Here is a 22,754-nt window from a genome sequence, read left to right on the forward strand (position 1 = left end):
AGCAACGTTGTATAGTGATAAAATATTGAAAGCTAATCTAATAAAATGTCTTTTCGACATGGATGGCAACCATGAACACAGTTTCGACCACTGTGCAGCGCATCGAAACGAAAGACTTAAGCAACAAACGCACGTTTAAACACTTCATTTGCATGCAACAACGTGCGACTGCTGGAATCATCTGCATGAATATATTTGTAAATACATATACAGTGATTCATAAAGTTAAACAGACTTCAATTGAAAAGCCATTCCTTTTTCATAACGTCTTTGCAGTCAAGCACAAATCCGCCTAGAGATTGATTGGTGTTTGAGGTGCCGTTACTAATATCGACTCATTGAGCGAATTATGGCCGAAGGTCTAGCAGGCGACATGCACAAATTTGTGTTCAAGTATGCCTAGAAGAATCGAAGCCCTTCTACGAAAACTTAATATTAACGTTTAACCCTGTTAATATAATATTAGGTAAAAAAATTGATTACACTGAAATATTCGATATTCAGCTTCGTTTTTATTTTTTTTTATTTATTGTTGTTTAATGAAAGATTACTTATATTTGATTTCTCATATTATACCTTAAAATTTCAAAAGCATCAAAGCATTTACGAGCTTTTTTTATTGTGATACTATGATCGATTTTGTGAGTCACTGTATATACATATGTACATGAGTATGTATGCATTTGCGAGTTTGTTTTGTTTACATTTTCATTATTTGCCATCGCCATTTGTTGCGCAGACGCATTTCTCACATAATTGCAATAGGCAAGCAACGGTAAAAAAATTAAAATATATATATATATTTGTATATATATATAGTATAATGAAAAACAAATAGATTTATGCAAAAACAAAAAATAAAAAATGTGGAAATACAAAAATTTGCATCCAAGAGCATTTTACTGCTCGGAAACAGCGTTCTCTGGCAGAACGTTGCGCTTAAATAAGTGGCGGCGGGAAGGAAGCAGCGGAGGCCATCGACGCAGTAAACCGTTGTGGCCGAATGCATATACATACATATACATATATACTCGTATGTTACTGTAAATATTACAGTAACTAATATTCGAGCTCCAGCTGTGAAAAGCGTCAGCTCTGAGAAATGCATAGCCGGAAAAGTGACTGCACGTGAGTGAACGAGAGAATGACACACTTTGAAAATTAATGCGTAAAATAAAGAATGACAAACATTAATTAATATTATAATAAATTAAAAGTGGCAAAATAATAATAAAAAAACAGACATAAAAAATATAACGCGCTAATCACTCTACATGTGAAGTATGCCTTCAACTCAGCAAAGTGGCCACACATAATCAAGGCTCTTTATGAAAACGCACTCCTAAATATTTTATGAAAATTGTTGAGTTATTTTGAAAACAGCCGACTATTATTCGATACTGATGAAAGCACCAAGTGCTAGCTTATTTTGAGAGGAGTACCGCAAGGCTCGGTTTTAGGCCCCCACTATGGAACCTAATGTACGATGGGGTGCTCAGGAAACACCAACCAGATGCAGTTAAATTACTTGTATACGCAGACGACCTTATTGTGGTAGCAATGGCTAAGCAACTAGATGACCTCTGAAACAAATGCAATGAGTGCATAAATGGTCTTCTCGCCAATGGTTCTCCTCAATGAGTTTAGAACTGGAGAAGACGGCAGTCTTGCTCATAAGTACCAGAAAAGAAGAGGAAAGTACATTTTTCACAATAAGGGAGTGTAAGATTAATTTATAGCCACAACTAGAGTATCTGGGAGTAATAATAGACTCAAGGCTCAAATTGAAGTATCATCTCGAATACACTGCAGGTAAAGCGAACAAAATCCTAAACGCCCTATCAAGAATGATGGCAAAAACAGCTGTGCAAAGGTAATGAGATCGGTTGTATTATATGCGGCTCTAATATAGATTCAGGCGCTAGTCATTAAAGCATATGCCAGACAAATAAGCTCAGTGCACAGGCTGCCGGCACTAAGAGTTATCAGTGTTTTTCGAACAATATCAAGAAATAACAGCCAGTATGATGAGTATATACAAGTCATCAGAGCCGTCTTAGGAGCCAAAAGAAAAGAGAGAGACAAACAAGCTTAACAATACATACATATGACAGCAGTGGTGGCAAACCTCACTAAAAGGACGGTAGACCCACCAGACATCCTTTCGTGGATAGATTCTGTCTGGATTTCCATCTAAGCCAAATACTAAGTGGACATATGAGTGCTTTAGAAGCTACCTGACAAGATTCTGCACGGCATTAGTCCGAATTGTCTGACGTATTCACAGTGCTTTGAAGACTCTGAGGAGATATTTTTTTATTGCCCTCGCAGTAACCTCGCATCGCATATCGGCCAAAATGTCTTGGGAAGCAAGGCATTGGAAAAAACTGTTGCCAGAAATATGCAACTTCACTTCAGACCATAAAGGCATCAAAGATAATGAAATAGTGGACGAGATTGCCAAGAATGGTGTACGGCTAACATCTCAAAACGTGATCAACATTGGATAACCCATGCATTGTCTATACGAAGATATCGACATAGGCATGGTAAAGAAAATAAAAACTCGTTGGAACGAGCAACTGCCAAAGTCGTGTGCAAAACGATAGGTCGATAGAAGAGACTGCAGGAACATGATAGGAATACTAACTGATCACTGTCTGGTGGCAACACACGCCGGATGAAGATGACAGATCGAGAAGACTGCCGCAAATGTCTAGAACAAGGCACCAGGAAACAATGGACCATCTCTTGTGCACTTGTCCCGCAATGGCAAGACTACGCTGTAAGCATCTGAGGACCCCACGGTACGATACGCTGGAGGAGGTATCGGTAGTGAGGCCGCAGAGTCTGTTAAAATTCGTGTCAAGCGCTGGCATTCTAATGGATGACTACTTCTCAGGTTAACCTAACCAAATTTAAAAAGTAGGCTTTGTGCGAATGTCATGCTGTCCACAACGCGACCCATTTTATAAGGAAAAATGATTAGGTAGTGGAGCTTAATTTGATTTCGGGTCACGCTGCCACAACCGAGTGTATCTGGTATTAAATGTTTTTCCCATATTTCTTTGGCAATATGTATTCTATGTAAATAAGTGAAAACAACAAAAAAATGTTTCTTACTTGGTTAAAGGCATGCAGTGGCCAACACTTTTAGTTTTACCTGCATCGTAAGTAATATAAATGAAAAAAAAAAACATGAAAACAAAATCCAGAATTTCTGAAAAGTATTTATGCGCAGTCACAGTAAAAGCTTAAGAACACAGAAATCTTAGCTAAGTTAGCTGGATTTTTACGCTGATTACTCGCTGACATTAAAGAACGTGAATATTAGCATGGTTTATGCAACGGTGGTGGCAACAATAACAATAAAACAAGAGAACTTAGCTTGCCAGTGCGTTGCAGCAACTTTACCTGCTTCAAACGATTTCTTTCATTACTGCAAGTACACTAAATTTCGGGTGCCGTTGAGTCTAACGATACGACAGCTCCTGTTTAGTTCGATAACCAAAGCAAACTCACCCTCGAGAGCAAAGTGGATACTAATTCGACAACAAACAGCACCAGTTATACTGGACCCGACCAATTGAAGTAGGAGCACTGCAGTAGTACTTCCTGGAGCTATAAAGTCCAGTGATTGTTTTGGTCATGGATTAATGCCTGATTTAATACACGCATTTTGACACAAAAGTAAAAGTTGTAACATTTTTCGAATGAGAAGCATAAGGAAATAGTAGAAGCTTTTAGGCTCAGTGTTGTAAGAAATACATTGTTCTATTCTTAAAGATTCTAGAAATAATTTTAGGATGCATTTTTTCGTAAAAACGAAGGGTTTTTTTACACGTGTGTTAGTTATTTGGCAGCTTTTACTACATTAATACTCAGTCTAGTTTACCATTTTAAATGAAAGACATACTCCGGAACAAAATCTACAATACGTGTAAATTATTATCAAAATAAGGTATATACGCCACGCGCACTGGGTTCAATAGTCGGTCGAGATAATCGCCCCACAGAGTTGATACTTGAAGCAACCATGGATCGGTTTACTCAGTGGATAATGCGCATCCCCAGAGACTACGTACATTGCGCCCCGCAGATGTCATTGCTGCTGTGGAGCAGAGTATCAAAGAAAACCCAAATGAGCACACCGGCCCATGGGACCACCCGCGCGCAACAATTTGAACTGTACCCATTTTGCGGAAAGATCTTAGTTTACTGGCTTGTGTTTAACAAATGAACACATTACCGTGTGATTCAACACCGCTGGACTAGTCGCTTGCCTATGTATGTAAATATGCCCGAGGCAAATGACGCCTAGGAAGAGAGTTTCGGCGCGTTATTGCTGACATACTATGCAAATTTCTGCAAAAAGTTTTATAAGCAGTCGCGGCGGGCACTTGCTCGAAATCTTTCTTAAAACATAATGACAAATCCTTATATTTATAATAAAAAGCTAAATTCTTGGTCATACCTTTAAAGTATAAACGTTTAATTTCTAATGTTTCTACGTATATCAGTCTCTCCTTAGTATATATATGTTTATCTATCGTCATATCCCTAACACTCCCTATTTGTTTTTCAATTTCTCTCTCTCAGTCGTCTATAGAAATCAACTAGAATATTCAAGCATAAGAAACAGCGCAATCTTCTCTTTTTCTTTTTGGATGTAACCGAGAAGTTAACCCATAATCGTACATTCCAAAAACAAATGAGTCTCAGTTACAACAAAGGTTAGAGGTTAGGTTAGTCTGGTAGGCCAATGAGACCTATTTTGGTCCTTTGCGCTACCAGATGGAGTTCAGTTCCTACGTCCAAGAAAAGTGGTCATCCTTTAGGATGCCTGCACTTGACGCGAATTTTACCAGACTCTGCGGCCTCACTATCGATACCCCAGATGTGTACAGCGTAATCTTGCCAATGCGGGACAAGTGCACAAAAGGTGCTCCATTGCTTCCCTGATGCCCTGGTCTAAACATTTCCTGCAGTCTTCTTGATCTGTGAGTCCCATTCTGTGGGAGTGTGCCGCAATGAGACAATGACCGGTTAGTATTCCGATCATGTTCCTACAGTGTCTCTTTTTAGTTACAACAAATTAAATCTAAAAAATCCTTCGCTATGCAAAGTGGTGATTTCAGTGGAAGTGAAAGTCAACTTGTTCCACCAAATCAATTGACAATAATACTCATAATAAGCTAACCAGCTAACAAAAATGAAACCAGCTTGCTAGAAACGCAAATATGTAGATAAGATCGTTAGGACACTCGTAATACTCTCGGTACATACAAATCACTGAGGCGCGCGATCATGATGATTACCTCGGATACAAGAAGCGAAATGGGACAAATTTCTCGGTAAATTTAGCATAATAAAATATTTGATGACAATATCAGAGAAAATATTGACACAAACAATAAGTTGTTGCTTTTGTTGGCAGCAAATTTGGCTGCGAAAGGCTTAGCCCACAAAAAATGTATGTAAAGAAGGAGCCAACAACAACAACACAAACATAAATGCAGATGTGCCATTTAAATATAATTTTGCATATTTCACATGTTGTTACTGTTGTTGCTATACTAGTTGTATGCAACATGTTGTTAATTGTCAAACATATTTAATATGTTACTACAACGATTTGGGCGCAACAGTGTTGCCAGTTGTTGTCAGCCTACTCGTTGTGGCAGGTACAATTGCAGATAAGTATGTGTGTGTAATGTTGTTGTTGCTGGCATCGCTTTGCTGCTTACAAGTTTTAAGCTGTGTGTGTATGACAAATTTTGTTGAACAATTTTTGTGTGGCAATTGAGAAATCAATTTAATGCAACAACAAACACATGCTCGCTTAAACATCGACAGCTGAGCATAAATCGAATACAACAAAAATGGTGAATAAATGGGAAAACATGAGTTAGAACCGGCATACATTTGAATTACAATGTGGCTTAGAGTTTTCATTTCTTAAGGTGACCACACTAAGTTTCCATTTATGGTACAAATTGGTTCATTCTCATCGTGTAGGTTATAACATTAAAAAAATTAAATCGCAATCATTAACCACGCTGTTTGTAGCACTCAAAATATAACGTCAGAGACCCTTTAAGTAAGTGTACATAGAATTGATGCAGGAAAGTGAGGAAAGTTCTCTGAGCGCCATTCACTTGGGAGTGGCCAGTAATGATTCTTTTACATACGGACTTCCGGTCTTAGATCAAGTATCCTCTGGGTAGCCAAAAAGAATCCGTTTGAAGGCGAGTTAAAGAGAGAAGGCGAAACATCCCTCCTCAGGGTTTTGCGCTGGGTTTAGGACTCGCCACGTAAATTTAACGCAATGACGACCACCGCAAACGTATTAAGGATTACGATTTAAGAGAATGCATCTGGAATATCCGGGTCCTTTAATTGGGCAGGTGCCGCTACCAAGCTGGTTGCTGTTCTCGTAAGAGTAAAGGCAGATATCACCGCCGTTCAAGAAGTGCGATAGGCAGGAGAGGAATGAAACGACGAATAGCACTTTTGTAAACTCGGCTTTAATAGAGTAAGGGATGTCTGCGCCAATAAAAAAGAAGAAGAATATATATAAATGAACAGCGTGACGAGATATTGATCTGAAATTTTACACCCGTCCTTTCTGACCAAAAGTTGCTCATTTGTCGGATCGGTCTACATCGGACCACCGTAACATTCAGCTACCATACAAACTGAACGATCAAATTTAAGTGCTTGTATGGAAATTCTTTCTATTTGAGAGATACCTTCCCGAAATTTGGCGAGGATCATTTCTCGAGGCAAAGGTACAATCTCCAAAACTAACTAACTTCTCGTAACTTTCGGCTTGTCAAAATTCCTTGACACAGCCAATCATACAAATCCACTAGAGAACATCAAACAATCAAAACTCCCTCCAGGGCTGAAGAGATAGACCATGAACTATCTGAGGGATCGGCAATCATACGTAATGTTTCGAGGGAAGAGGGAATTTCCAGTACCTCGTACGCGATTCTACGATATTGACGTCAGACAGTGGAATCGATGACATCAGAAGCGAGCTTCTGTCACACACACACTCCTCCATTAATTTTTTCCAGCGACTATATTCACTAACTGGATAAAGGAGTACAGATTGGATATTTATATCACAGTCGATAGCATTCACATTCCACCTGTCAAAAATCTTAAGATTTTGCATACGACAGCCGGTGCTCTTTCACTCCTCATAAGACCGCGATTACTTCCAAAGAACAGAGCCACAACAAAACCTTTAAGACGTTAGCCGGCAGTTTATGGAGTAAGGACAACGAAACGTTGTTGCCAGCATACAAGGCAATGAGGCGGCCAGTCAGAGCATAAACTTGGATGTAGTGAAACGTAGACGAAGAAGCTTCGGACGCGTCGAAATACTGTACTACGAACGAATATTTAATGATTTTTGATGTCTCTTGTTGACCACTTAAATAGCGAGGTCCGCATCCTTCCGGTATAGGAAGATAATTACAATAGCAAAGTTTCCGCCGTCTATAATTTAATATTTCCGTGGTCTGAGTCGAGAAAATTTCAGTTTTACCAATCCAAACATAAATAGAACTTCAAAATAGAGAGGCTCTTATTTAATTCCATACGATACCGTTACTTTTTTTCTGGAGAACTGCACAGTTTAGAAATGCGAAAATTCTTCGTTAACGAACTTTAAAACCTAAAAAATTGTCGAAAGGTTGTATTTTTCTCAGCTGGTCACTTTATTGCACGCACTGCGGTTTGGGCCTCCAAGCTTGCGTCGAACTAAACTGAAATCACACAGTTTTTCATGATGTACCATTTCGATACAAAATGTCGCGTACGAGCAGCACAGCAACAACAAAAATAGGTAATCGAAATACAATAGCAACAATGCGAGTATAATGCTTGCAAGTAGCAAGTTGCGGTGGCAACCCACAGACCCACTAACTGAAATAAATCTTAAAAACATTGAATTCATTTGAATTTTTTTGTGTTGCCTGCAAATGTGCGACTGTTGCAAGCAGGTAAAATGACTGCGAGCCTGCAGCAAAACGACGCTGAGCGCTAGTATATTATAAAAAATCAAATAAAAACCGAATTTAAGAAAACTTGCCACAAGCTATTGGCATTCTTGTACAAATTCGACGACAAACGCCAAACGGTGGGCTGTAAGACTTTTGTATATGTGTAAATATGTAAGTATTTATGTATCATATTGGATGTTATTTGTAAGATTATTTGTTTCTGCTGGTTTTTTTGCAAATTCTTGTAAAATTTATGGAATTTCAGTAAAAACAAACAAATTATGATTCGGTACTCACTGGGCGATTCGGCACCATGCAACGGACTCTCGCAGTCCACGATCAGTGCCTCGTTATCGGAGTCGTCGTGGTGCATAACAGTGGTGGCGCCGGGCACAAATGGTTCCATATTGCCGCCCGTTGCTGTGGCAGCGCTGGTGCTCGGACTCGAGGTGCCCGACGTGGCAGCCACATCGATGGAGTCATCATCATTTGTGGCGCTGGCGTCCAGTTTCGGGCGCTTCATGGCCGGCGAGTCGCCACGAATGCCGGATTCAATGCCGCTAGCTGTTGCCGGTATGGTGATGCCACCTGGTTGTGATTGCTGTAACGATAATAAATGTAAGTAATAGAAATTTAATGCTCCAACTACGGAAAGTAATTGCAAAAAAATGGCTGTTTTTGAGAAAAATTAGCAAATGTAGGCAGCGCAACGGCAATAAGGTGCTATTAAATTGTTTTCAGAATATTCATAAGTGGGTCTACTGTAACTTCCCAGCACACAATAAATTACTTGATTGCCTGGAATGAATGCTGGCTCGCGTACAAAACGCTCTAAGACCTATTTTCTCAGTGCACATCTACACATACACATTTATATTATATTTTCATTGATTTTTTTTGTTTTCCTTATTGAGCAAATTTGTAAATGTAACAATGCTTTCCGCCAATTTGCGTTTTCTAAAAAGCTGTTGGAGGCTCTCTGCCATTCAAGCCCAGCCAAGCGTGGCTGTTGGTCGCCTAGAACGTGTCAAAGCCTAAGGAGTCCAAACAATAGCCATTGCAGCTATGAGTGAGCACAAAATTGACATAAAAAGAGTACGAACGAGTAAATAATTGAAAAATAGGAGGTAATGTGAGAAAAAAATTAATTGAATTTGTGAGGATTCTGGAGTAGAGTGCGGCTCGATCTGATAATAAATTGCCATAATGAAAAAGTTGAGTTTACTACAAACAGTTTTCATAACTCTAATAAAAATTTCAGAATACGGTACTTACTATACATGAAAAAAGAACAAACTAATAACCTGCCTTCGGTCTATGTTTTGGCAAAGACTTCTAACATAATACTTTAGTTTTATATAACTGTTTGATATAAATTGAATATTTCGCATAATTTGTTTTGTGTGTACCCTAACAGGGTGTATTTAGTTAGCCACGAAGTTTGTAACACCTAAAAAGAAATGTCGAAAACCTAAATACGAGATAAAATTTATATGCAATACAATATATGTATATAAAAGGGCAGGCCATTATAGCTTCGGCGTAACCGAAGTAAAAGTTTTTCCGGTTTTGGCATTTCATCAGGGAACTTTATTACGAAAATTTACATTCTACAAAGGATGTGTTTGGCACGCTTCGCTCAACTTATGGTCAACACAATGGGCCTACTGAGCGTACAATTCGCAACACCATCACCCATCTTGAGACCCAGCATTCATTATTGGATAATATTCGACCAAATAGACCACGTTCAGCACGCAGTAAAGAAAATATAGCAGCCGTAGCTGAGAGTGTACACGAAGACCGTGATTCGGCATTTCGGACTGACGTATGGAACGACTTGGGACATTTTACGTAAGATCTTAAAACAAATGTATACAAAATACAGTTTGACCTTCCCCAGCGACATTGGTTCGTTCTATGGGCTCTTGAAAAGTTCCAAGAAGATCCGATATTTTCGAGCCAAATTTCATACAGAAAAAAACAAAGGTTGGTTTTGATTTGTGGGCTGGTGGAATCATCGGTCAATATTTCTTCAAAAGTGATGCTGGAGAGAACGTAACCGTCAATGGCGACCGTTAACAGACTTTTTGATGCCTGAAGTTTAAACTCGAGATCTCGGCGACATTTGGTTTCAACAGGACAGCGTCACTTCCCACACATCACATCAACTAATGGATTTATTGAGAAAACACTTCGGTGAGCAGATAATTTCACGTTTTGGGTTGGTCGATTAGCCACCAAGATTATAACACGATCACACCGTTAGACGTTATACTGTTGGGATATGTAAAGTCCAAAATCTATGCGGACACTCCCGCTAGATTCAGGCCTTGGAGCAAAGCATTACGTGTGTCATTCGCCAGTTACCAGTCGAAATGTTCGAACGAGTCATCGAAAATTGGACTCAACGGAGTAGACCATTGGCGACGTAGCTGCGGCTAACATTTGAAAAAGTTAATCTCCAAAAATTAAATGTCAAAGAATGTTCTTTCGAATGATAATAAACATTCGCCATGAAATTTAAGTTTCTGCGTTTTTTCTTTAAAAAAAATAGGAAGCCTCGAAAAAGAACACCCATTATTTGTGCATTGAGAACGAACTAAAAAAAAACAGCCATAAAGTTTTGACGGGATAGAGTTCGGAATCAGAACAATTTTTGCCCGGCTTTGAGTTTAGGCAGTTTCTAATGAGCTGTTTGATTTAATTTGGATTGAAGTTTGGCCAAGTTTTGGATTTGCAGTCTAAGCTTTTAGGAGTCAAAGAAACTAAATGCTGAACTGAGCTCACATTAACTGGTCAGCTTCCATTAATTTGAATATTATCGTAAATGTCGCTTTTGTTACTTGATTAATGGACACAATGAGCTCTTTGAATTATATTTAGTTAAAGAACTTAAATATTAAGAAGAAGCAGATTGCATTGGCAGCAGATAGCTAAATATCAAATTCAAATTGTGAACAGTACAGCAGTATATCTCTCATTTCCGTTGAGTTTGTCAGCACATGACCCCTAATGTAAATATTAACCGAAATCTACAGTGGCTAGCGGTATATTTTAATGTTAGCATTGATTTATAAATTATTATGTTAAAGAAGTTAGGATACTATAATTTGACGTAGTGTTTACTGAAAGAAGAAAATGCCCTGCAGGAAATGTTTATGATTTCTGAAGATAAATTTCTTCTGTGAAAGAATTTCAATCCTGTTATTTAAAGGACAAGAGCGAACGCTGTTTTGTCGATATATTGTACTTTTGTATTAGATAACTCCGGCAAAAACTCAAAGATTTTAACTTTTCCCTTAACTTGAGGTTACTCAAATCCAAAATTGGGTTCGGCTAACCACTAATCCAATATCCCTAATACTACATAATTTCATGACCTCTAAATTTCTACAAGTTACCAAAGTAGATTTGGTGCAATGCGTATTTAGTTTCTTCTTAGCAGAATCAGCAAGAGTAGGTGCTCTATTTCTTACACGGTCCTATGATACATGGCATATCGCGCACTCATTCATGGTTTTGCCTTCCACAAAAAAAAACACTAAGTGCTGTATACAAACGGAAATTTCTGTTTCTTATGTATGATACTTATTCCCTTTGGCATTCAAAATCGCCACACAAATGAATATGGCACAGTGACAGACACTCGTTGGCGGTTACCCCAACTTGACTTCGCCAGTGGCAGAAACCGTAGAGTCATTGTCAGTTAAGGCCAGTTTATAGTATAATCAGTGTTCCATTGAAGGCACAAAATCATTTACCGAGACGGATGAGTAAAAAAACAGGAAAGAGTTGAAGAAAAACGCTCAAGAATAAGTTTCTCAATAGAGTATAGATCAGAGAAAAAATTTAGATGGAAGTGGAATAAACAAAACTTGAAACGTTTTCCGGCCAAAACTAAAAAAGGGGATAAATACATTACGTATGGTATACCTGACTCAAATAGAGGCAAGGGCAGACCATTTAAAAGAACAAATAGAAGATTTACAGGTAAAAGCAATCATAATAAAAAGCTGCCCAGTCGGAAATGGAGTGGCATGTTACAAAAAAATTATTTGAAGAGATAACATTAGTGATTAACTATGTGACGTAACAAAAGCTCATGGATGGTTTTAGTGATCTTAACTAGAATAGTTTCGGTACGATTAAACCACAGTATATGCTAGCCAATAGAATTATCTAACATCGTCTTTTTGTCCAAAATTACGGTAAATAATGAATGAATTAATTTTTGTTGATGTGATGTTAAGCCTTTTCCATTGGATTTATTGAAAGTTTGTAGCCTAAACTTGTAAATAAAATGTACTAATTTTATTTAATTTTTGTTAGGTTATCCTAGATGGTCGATCCTAAAAAGGGGATATCACTTGCCAGCTTAGAACGCCGTTTTTATGAAGTACCAAGAAATCCTATAAAAATGTATCACGGAGACCCTCATAAATCCACAAAGCGCAAATTCGAATTCGCGGGGGTCCGTGGGTGATCCTGGGAGTGGCGTGTAGCTGGTGGTTCTTGGTGGATTTTAGATACTATGGACCGTACGGTCCTCTGTTGGCCCAGATGGTGAAGTGGGGGCGCAGAACGGGAACTAGATGCAGATTACACAGCCGTAGAGGCTAAAGTCGCAGTAGTGCGTTTGGCGTCATGAGTATATTCCTTGTGTATCTTAGGGCCTGAGCAGGTCTTAATACGGCTCCGCCCATTGCATGCATTACACCTAACCGACTTGGAATTTGGATGGAGCTTTTCGCTGCATACGCAGCAGAAAAATTCCTTCGGGCCCGGGTTGGACTCAATGCCAGCACGAATCAGGAGGATATAGACCAACCCTGCTGGCTGCAAGGCGTCGCAATCTATTGAATTCAGCGTGCACTAATTCTTTTAATGCATTGCTAACCCTATTTGTAACTCTTCTCCCTTTGGTCCGACGGCGTCAAAACAGCACGTTTCTGGGCGTACCGTTGGATCACGCCGATGACAACTTATCTAATCCTTGTCATCCTATCGGGGATTAGGTACCCATTACAACAACAACTACAGCCAACCAGAAATTTTTTGGGGTGGCCAATATCAGCTTCGGCTATATCTGTTGGTTAACCGAAGATATGACTGTCTAGATGTTTCGGCCTCCGTCTTGCTAATGCAGGACAGTGGAATAGAAAGAGTCTGTATGTTTCAACGTCACGATCTATCGTATCACTTTGACAAGTTGCGTATGACTGGAGTTTCGGCCTTACAGTACAAATGCCTATTGAACATTGTCCTGTAAGTACTTAGCCAAGGACAAGTGATGTCCATAGTTACAATGCTAGAGCCCAATATGAGATCCGACAAGTTCCCAGTCGGATGTGAATGTAGTAGAGGCGACCCGTTCCACTAGCTCATCGGCTTTGCAGTTTCCCACAATTCCGCCATGGCTAGGCACCACAATGTGTCTTTTGATTAAGTATTCTCCAATAACTGTTCCAGAAATCTCTACGTGAGATAAGGAATCCATCTCAAATATATCCAAAATACTAATGTATAAGATGCCGTAATAAATTCTGGTCATGTGGTATCCATTAGCGTTTCGCAACTAGAGGAAGAATACTAATGCAAATTCGCAAAAATTAGATCCAAAGAATCTAGAATGGGAACTTCTATTTGTTATTTCTCGGAAGTCATTGTAATAACTTGTTGCAAACCCGGTGCATGGCAATGTCGAACACTAGGAAGCATAATAAGTGATAGAATGCGAGACGAGGACTGCATAAAAAACATAACTGGTGCAACCAAAGAAATGGTCTACGCACTTTAAAGTGATACACATTGAAGTGCTGCGGCTATTTACACTATTTGCGAATCACGTGACCATGACGTTGGCATTGTTTGCGAAGGGGTTACCAAGAAGTGACAGAGGAAAAGAGAGCAAAACATGAACAAGTGCAGGAATCGGCAAATCAGTTGCATGTACATCTTGTTTTCATTAAAAGCTAAAGCGGAAAATCAAGAATAAATCGAGCAACAGAATGGCAGAACAACAATAAATAATAATAGTAATAAAGTCGGAAGAACGTCTTCAGACACAGATGAAATTGTTAAGCGAAATTGTACTTGAATTAAGCTGCCACAAGCGCTTTATAATAGCAGCTTAGAGAGAAAATGGAAGCGAAAGAGAGTAAGTGCAAATAAACATTTCTAACGACGCGACGCGGTGTTCCCAGTCGCGGCAAGTGCATTGGACCACCGAGAGCCGCGTGCGCTACTTAAGTGGCACTATGACATAGTAAGTGCAACACTTCGAATTGCTGTACCATGATGGCATTCGCTGCGCATGCGCCACACTATTTTTCACCGCTTTAATGCTATTAACATTATCACAGTACAGCGATCGCGGCAAGTGGAAGGCAAGTGGGTACTATGGCTTACACTGCGATACGCTTACGGTCTGCTCTTAGGCATACATACGCATATGCATAAATGCAGCTATTTAGCTAGATTACAGTTTCTAAAGCGTTCAGATTGATTTGGAGATAGCCACTCCATGTGGGCCGCAAGCGTGTAGACGCGCGCTATCTTCCACGCAGTCCAAAGCAACCATTTAAAGTGTGCGTAGTTCCATTTAAATTTACTTGTTACATTTTTTTATAAGTGACTTTTGGTACGCACCTTATTTGGATTGCGTTGGCGTTTCTTATCGTTGCTTACACCGGGTACATCTCTATTTTGGCTGGTGGACGGTGCATCCGGATCAACTTTTTGGCGATCTGCAAGAAAAAAATATTAAAAGAGTTAATTCAATTTCTGCATTCAGACTAATTTAATTTGCTTAATTTGGGGTAAAGGATAAAGGAGAGATAATTTCGCAATAGGCGGTAATGAGCAAAAACTAGACACCAGATGAACATCTTAATCTTTAGATAAATTTAGGATAATTCTACTTTAATAAGCAAAGTACTTGATGACATGAAATGGAGATAGGCCAAGCCCGGACCCATTATAGGGTGTTATAAAGCAGGATCAGGTTACTTGCCTGCCGCCAAAGCGAAAATCAGAATCAAAATTGCAAATTCCGGACATTTTGTCGCTGTTTTCAGCGAGACCGGCAAAGCAAAACAATGGTAAGCGATTAAAGAGATCTCGCAATGTAATGTATGCTACAGTAAAAATTTGGAACAAAACCCGAGGAAAATTCGATTTCCAAACTAAAGGCAGTGCTTTAACTACTAGAAATGTTTAATCAGACAACCCAATATGGTCGCCTGAATGCAGCAAGAAGCAGCTGAAGAACATGCAGAGAAGTTAGTATGCCGCACTCTGGACTATCACAGAATATATCTTAAGCCGTCGACCAACTCCATACTGAGACTTGCATGTTTCCGGTTGATAGAACATATTGATTGAGGAACATAATGGGCGCCTCTCCAAGCAGTTTCTGCTTGCATGTTTTTGTAGAAATACATCGCACAACAGTAACAATATACCGACGCGATTTCGGACACGACCAAGGTGAGTAGCGCAATGAACGCCATTCAGAGTGAAGCTATCAACAACTTCACCGACTCTCTTTGGGTGAATGGATTCTAAACGCCATCCATCGCAGCCCGTAAGCTAAAGCTGTCACGTGAAACCAAAGTGATCCCAACGCAACTTTGTTCTGAATACTATACCGGGTTGAACTCCTACCTATCCGAAATAGACCCCAACATACAAAACGCGCAAAAGTCTCCGCATCACACGAACTATCTCCTTGAATGCCCCGCTAACTTAACACCCCTTTCCCTTTGGTACGAATTGGTCGAAGTAGACCCTTTCCTGGACCAACCGCTAAGTGTTTTCAATGAGAGTTGATTTTTACACCCAAAAACAGCCACCAGAAGCACCTGGTATCTGAAAATTATATTAGTCACGAAAGACGTCATCTTCCGATAAGGAAGCAACGATGGTGGGAACCTATAAAAGCCGTTTTAGTTCTGGCGATTGTTGCTGTTGCTGCACTGGACACACTCACAATTTCGAGGAATGCTGCCGAGTTTACAGTCTTTGGCCGTGTCTATTCCGGTTTAGTAAACCCGACTTTAGTGGTAATGGTCAAAAACTGAGAGAGTAATTTGCATATATAGAGACAGACGGACGGACATGACTAAGTCAACCAAATCAACACAGCTCGCCAGCCGAATCATTTATATATTTGTACATATGTATATACTTTATAGGGTCTTTGATGTCTCGTTCTCCTGGACAACCCGTTCTGAAAATCCAGCGAATTGGGATCTGATAATTTCACCAAACCAGATTATTAAGCTTTATTTTTACAAATTCTGACCTCGTTGCACATATGATGATATAGGAATGATTTAAAAGCAGAGAGTTGATTGTGGCTGCCACAAATAAGAAGGTTCTTTCCCTTTGAAAAATATACGAGTATATTTTAATAAATAAAAAGTATTAATATTATCAATATATTATTCTGGAAATTTATGAATAATACTTACACTTCAGTTCAATTTCTTCATCATCCAGCAGCAATGAGACCACTTCCTTTGGCTTGAGAGTGTCGGGTTTGAAGTTGCCACCACTTATGACCATACGTTGAATCTGTAAATTGAAAAGTAAAACAAAAATAATATGAAAGTATTGAATATCAATAATTTTAGCTTCATTTGCAGGCAATTTACTTAAATCAGATTGGTAAAATAGCAGAAAAAGGGAGATTATTTTAAAAACCACGCTTGCGTGTAATTTATTACTGAGAACAGATCAAATTCACTCTTCAATTCTATATCGAAATACAATTCTGAATATTTAAAGACAATATGAATACCGGCTTACATTGTCCAACCAAAGCGCCTATCCCATTTACAAAAACATATAATTTCCATTAAAAAATGAGCAACTCCTACAAAAGCAAAACCAAAAACTCTGTAACTCTACTCGCTTAATGGAGGAAGGCGTAACAGCGGTATCGCCTTCGACAACATTTAAATTGAATAATTAGTTTCCGGTGCGGCAAACCGAAAAACAAAACTACAACTCTATGCAACAACAGCGGTTGCAACAAGAATACCGACTAGAATCAATGGACAACAACAACGCGCATAATATAAAGCGACAACATTTCATGAAAGAAGAGCAGATCATTTTACTACTGATCGCACAAGTGATCGCAAGCCGTGTTGCATGCAACCAAAATCTAAACACATGTGCTACACAACAAGCGCAACTCGCTATTGTGGCACGAAGCGGAAGAAGGGCTAGTGGCGACACGCTAAAACGCACGTGCCAAGCAAGACAATGAATGCGGGCGCGCACTTCCCGCAGCCCGAAACGCTACGATCTTGTATGTATGGTACGAGTATGTGTGGCAGCAAGTGTGTCTGTTAAGTGATTTCAATTTTTTTTGTGCGCTGGCAATTTGAAACGTTTTGCGGTTACCAAAAGGGAACTTAGTGCTATATATATACATACAAGGGTATAAGTGGCAAGTTGTGGGCACCGATCGCAAGTGCTTAATACTTTAACTCGTTTATATAATGTTTGAGTTGAAAAAAACCAGCACTCACCTCACTCTTCTCCCGTGCACGCTGCAAGATACGCTCTTCAATGGTGCCCTTGCAGATTAGCCGGTAAACGGTGACCTGTTTGGTTTGTCCAAGGCGATGCGCACGATCCATTGCTTGTTGATCGACGGTCGGATTCCAATCGGAGTCATAGAAAATCACCTGGAATTAAGAAATATGATTAAATTATACTTTTTACTAACTGCTATCTTAACTAAATTTAATTATGAATTATTTAGAGTAAAATTAGTTTTATTTTCAAACAAATGTTCTTATTAAGGGTCTCTAAATAATCTACGATATATTTCGAATAGTAACATATTGCATTTCCTTTTAAGAGTTGGGTGTAATTTTTAAATCAAATTAGTCTTGAATAAATCTCATAAACATAGGCAACGTTTAGGCATTTTGTTGGGTAGCAATTATGTTGGCTACATTTGGGCTGATGTCTAATGAACTAAATGTCAATTAGAACCCTAAACCGCATTTTCTCCACGCACATATCTCCGCAGGATATGTGGGTGGGGCGAATTCGCTGGAGAAAGTTCTAGGGGATGGTTGGAGGGGAATTATTCTGTCCGAAGCTCTCAATCAACTATTGTTCCAAACTGCTAGACCAATTTAGTATCTTTCAATCAAAAGTGGCAACCATCATTCTTAGAAGTGCCGTTTCTTTTAGAGAGGTATGCATCTACACCAATAGCAGAGCTGCTATACTGACCTTGAACTTCCAAACCATGAGCTATACATAGCTAGTGAAGGTGTGCCTGACCTTACCGGCTGTTAACATCACTACTTCCATTTTAAATATCAGACATGCCTTGCACAGCGGAATAGTCGGAAACTGTAAAGCCGATTAGCTTGCAGGAAACGACATTCTTACCCAAATCATATCAGGATGGGAACGAGCAAGTAGGCCTTCGTATTCGTGTACTCAAACGCTGGCAAGAGTGGAACATAAAAGTTCCTTACTCGTTTATCTTAGCTATGTTCACATGTGCATTCGAAATGGCGGCTGTCTCATTGACACTCACACGGTAAGGATAAAGATTTTGGACATCACAACTCGTCAAAGCTGCAGTCAGGAAGGCGGGTTGGAAACATCTAGAGACTTTCTACTCCATTATGCAGCTTTCGTCAGACTAAGGTTGAAGCATGCCGGTTGTCATACTTTTTACAAACCTCCGAATTAGCTAGGTTAGATGTTAACCGGTTCAATAAATTTATGGCTGACCTACCCAGGATTCTGTGCTGCATAACGGCCAGGCGTCTCTAACTGTCCAAGTGGGATTATTCACACGAAAAATAAGCCTATTATCTAAACTAACTTATGATTATGAAACCAGAAAAGCTCGGATTGGAAACGAAAAATCCTAGACCATATTAACTGAGTTCATTAGAAGGAATTCAAAGTAACTAACTGGAATTAAGATATGTTTACATCCATGTAGAAGGTTTTGTTAATAATTTATACCTAATTAAGGTCTCGAGTGTATGGAATAGTTATCAGCTCTTCATGAAAAAGAAGATTCCAAAATAAGTGCTGGGTTTTGTTCGCGCAAGAAAGAAATTATAAGCTGACAATAAATACAAAACATTGAGTCACAATATCATGAAAATTACAGTAATTAATAGCGGCATTTGCGCTCACACTCTCTTCTGTCTTTATTGGAGACAACGAGCCGCCTTCCAAAGTTAACTACGAAGGAGTTACAACAAAAGCAACGGGATTGATGTCCTTTCGAATAACTCAGAGACAATAAAAAGTACGCGCGAGTAAATAAAAGCGAATTTCCGCTAAATCCATTGTCAATTAGCAGCAACTAATGCCAACAAATGCCACCACTTACAAATGCAGACAGTTGGAAAGAAAAATAAAAAAAAAGACACTAATTAAATATGTGGAAATGGCAAAGAAATGTGAAATTATTCCAAGAACAGTACATACATATACATATGTATGCATGTAATGTGAGCTCCGTAGACGCCACAATTGGCACTTCTAACGCCAGAGAGTTTACTCGATGGCTGGATGAGCTGCCAGTGGATTCGGCTCCAGCTGGCACTGGCCCCTGCTGTTGGTAATGTGTGTGATTTATGCATGAACACTTGCGGAATAATTTATCAATGTCAATGGCAAAACCACTGCCAGCCCAGGCAGAGTGCAATCTTTGCAGCCGAAATGCTCGGATGCAGGCGGCGAGGCGCAAGGAGCCTGTGAGCCTGCGTTAGGGGGCGGCTAGCCGGCGAGACAAAGCGTGAAGTAAATATTAGTTGATTGTGGGGATAAACATGTGTTTCCACAGGCATACATACATACAAATTGAATTTATGTGACAAAGTGTGCTGGAATGTACGTTGAGATTGTTAGGAAATCGAATGAGAGAAATGCCGGGGGAGGCAGGAAGGAAGTGAATCATATTTATTTTAAGAAGTTTAAGAGCGGTCACTTCAAACGAATCAGGAAGTAATAGCAAATGACGATAAACACACACACAAATTAAACTGTATGCACTTTTCAGGCAGCTCTGACGGGCAGCGATTTTTATTACTCAAAAAAAAAAATGTAAAAAAGAAACAAATAGAAAAGGGAACTCAATATTCCGAAACGTTGCCAGCATATTAATGAGAGATTTAGATGATAAAATTGTTTTTGGAAAAACTAAGGCACTAAGGATATAATTACTAATTACAATGCGAAACGAGCGATTAAGTGGTTTTACGAGTATTGTGGAATTTTGTTAAAATAGCTTATATTTACTTTAGTAAGTTTAAACCTTTTATAGTACATACAAGGTTTAACTTTTTGAACCTTTTTCTAGGTAGAATGCTCCTCCAGCGCAAGATTCAAAGCTATTTATGGGAAATTGTACATAAATAATAAACAAGTGTCTTTGCACATGCTTGATCGTGCGAATTCCGATCTCACTTTCATGGAGAGCATTACTGTATAATTGGCGATGAGATAGCAACAATCAACCGAATGAAGAGAAAAAACGAGCCGAAACCAAACAAATCACGCCAAAGCCGCTCAAAAATCAATGTGATGTCTTTTCCATATTTCTGGTTTGTTGCATCATGAATATGTTCCAGAGGGACAGACGGTCAATAAGGAGTTCTATGTGGCCGTATTGAGGCATTTGTATGAGAACATCGGTCGAAAACAGCCGGAATTGTGGGAGAATAATTCATGCATTTAACACGATGATAATGCACCATCGCACCGAGCCACGATTGTGACCTAATTTAAAGCCAAAAACACAATGAATACCATCAAACAACCACCGTATTTATCAGTCGACCCAAGAGATAAAACTGAAAAAATCGTTGGCTGATGACGATTACTTTGAAGGCGACAAAAAAATATTGATGAATAATTACACATTTTGCTTATTATTTACAATGTCCGGGACTTGGTAATTTATGTAAACGTTTGCCATTTTTGACATTAAAATGATTAGCCAACCTTTAAACTACTGACCCGATTTCTTTATTATTATGAGGAAAAGATATACATACTCTTCATTTCATAAAAACATCTTAGATATTGATCTATATTTCCTGTATGTCTATCAACAAAATGCAGTTGAGCCTCATATTCATTATGTGGATTCTTTAAAAATAAAATAACTGTGATTTAAGTGCAATTTCGACCATTTTTAGGTTCCATAACTTGGGGGCGTTATTTCCGCAAATTTTATCCCGATAATCTTTTATAAATGGCGATTTTAAAGAATCTGATGGAATTATTTTTTGATCGATTTTGATCATTTCAAACTGGAAGTTAATCTTAAGTTAGTGCTCGCTTCATCATCCTGATCTTTTCGAAATAAATCAAAATAACTTTAAATATATTTTGGCTATGTTTACTCAGATAAAAGATCGCATACTTCCCTGCAAAGTGTACCAAGAGGGTATAGTACCATATATAACAATGTCCTTGGTTTACTAGGTTGCTAGCATCAAAACACAACATGCCCACAAATAACTCAAACTGAGGAGACAAAACAGCTTAACTTTATTCAACTAATGTAGTTCCGAAACATAAGTATAGGCAAGTTCGTCAGGAAGCGGTTTAAGCTGGCTTGGCCCGGAGAGCGCGCAAACAAAGTCTAAAAAATTGCCACGGAAATGGAACTATACGTTGACGACAATCGCTATATGAAAAATGACTAACGTTAAGAAAATGCAGCTAGAATGTCCCAAAACTTTATAGCGAAGGTGCCTCTATCCAACTGGCATAAGACTTTTTTAAATGCATCTATCAATATACAATTTTGAGTTGAAAATTCAAACTTCTCAAAACATCAGAATTATATAGGAACTGCAAGTTTTAAATAAAAAAATATTTAAGCCACTTTGAAGACACATATTTCAAGACTGAAAAATCATGAATGCGATATAAGAGAGAAAATGGAAGCAAAAATTGAGTAAGTACAGCATAACTAACAATTCCACAATATTGTTACAACATTGCCGAAATGCTTGTTTTGCATACCGATACTCAGCGGGTATGTACTTAAATATATTATAAGTAGTTATGCATGTGCATCTACTTCCTTGCAGCAGTCCTTTTGAAAATACGCTTAATCCCTCACTTAATGCGAGTTGTAAGTACTCTGGCACTTTGTAGTAGCATTACTTCCGCTCCATGGCAGCCAAGTGGCTGGCAAACGGCGTAAGCACATGTGTATGTGTGTGTGCATCTGATGGGTGTGAGTGAAATCTGTAAAGGGTTGTAATGATTCAATAATATTTTAATATTCAATAAACGTTCAAAGTGATCTTGGAGGAATTTCCTTCTTTCGTTCATTCACTGCGCTTCCTGTTGCTCTTTATATCTGGCTGCATTTCCTCAGAAATTATAATTTTCCTTTATTGTCTGTTACACAAATAATTAATTTGAAGACACCCCAATTCGGCAGTTTTGATTTTCATTCGCATTGCAAGCCGTGTTTTGCATGCCCAAACACGTGTTCTTCGTTTGCTTTGGATTCAGATAAAGCGGACGCATTTGAAGTACTGAAGAGTGAATTAGAAACTATATTATTATTCAGCCCATTACTCAGACTTCCTTTCGGAATGGTATCCTAATCAATTCTGTTCACAAAAATGCAAATTTATGAAATAAAGCTGTGCAAGAGAAGATTTGCTCATTTTTCCCATAACGTTCATTTAAAATATTTCAGTCCTA

The 22,754-nt window shown here is 38.8% G+C and overlaps 1 protein-coding gene across 1 annotated transcript in view; it reads right to left on the reverse strand.

Moving 5' to 3' along the window:
* LOC105228558 (chromatin-remodeling ATPase INO80) overlaps positions 1-22,754 on the reverse strand; it is a 77,874-nt gene that overhangs the window by 31,022 nt on the left and 24,098 nt on the right. The window contains exons 11-14 of the mRNA XM_011208434.4: positions 17,564-17,722; positions 16,496-16,598; positions 14,670-14,767; positions 8,316-8,619 (exon numbers count right to left, since the gene is read on the reverse strand). Coding sequence (XP_011206736.2) covers positions 8,316-8,619; positions 14,670-14,767; positions 16,496-16,598; positions 17,564-17,722 — 664 coding nt within the window. The remainder of the gene's footprint in view (positions 1-8,315; positions 8,620-14,669; positions 14,768-16,495; positions 16,599-17,563; positions 17,723-22,754) is intronic.

Source organism: Bactrocera dorsalis, chromosome 2, assembly GCF_023373825.1.
Source record: "Bactrocera dorsalis isolate Fly_Bdor chromosome 2, ASM2337382v1, whole genome shotgun sequence".
Taxonomy (NCBI): Eukaryota; Metazoa; Arthropoda; class Insecta; order Diptera; family Tephritidae; genus Bactrocera; species Bactrocera dorsalis.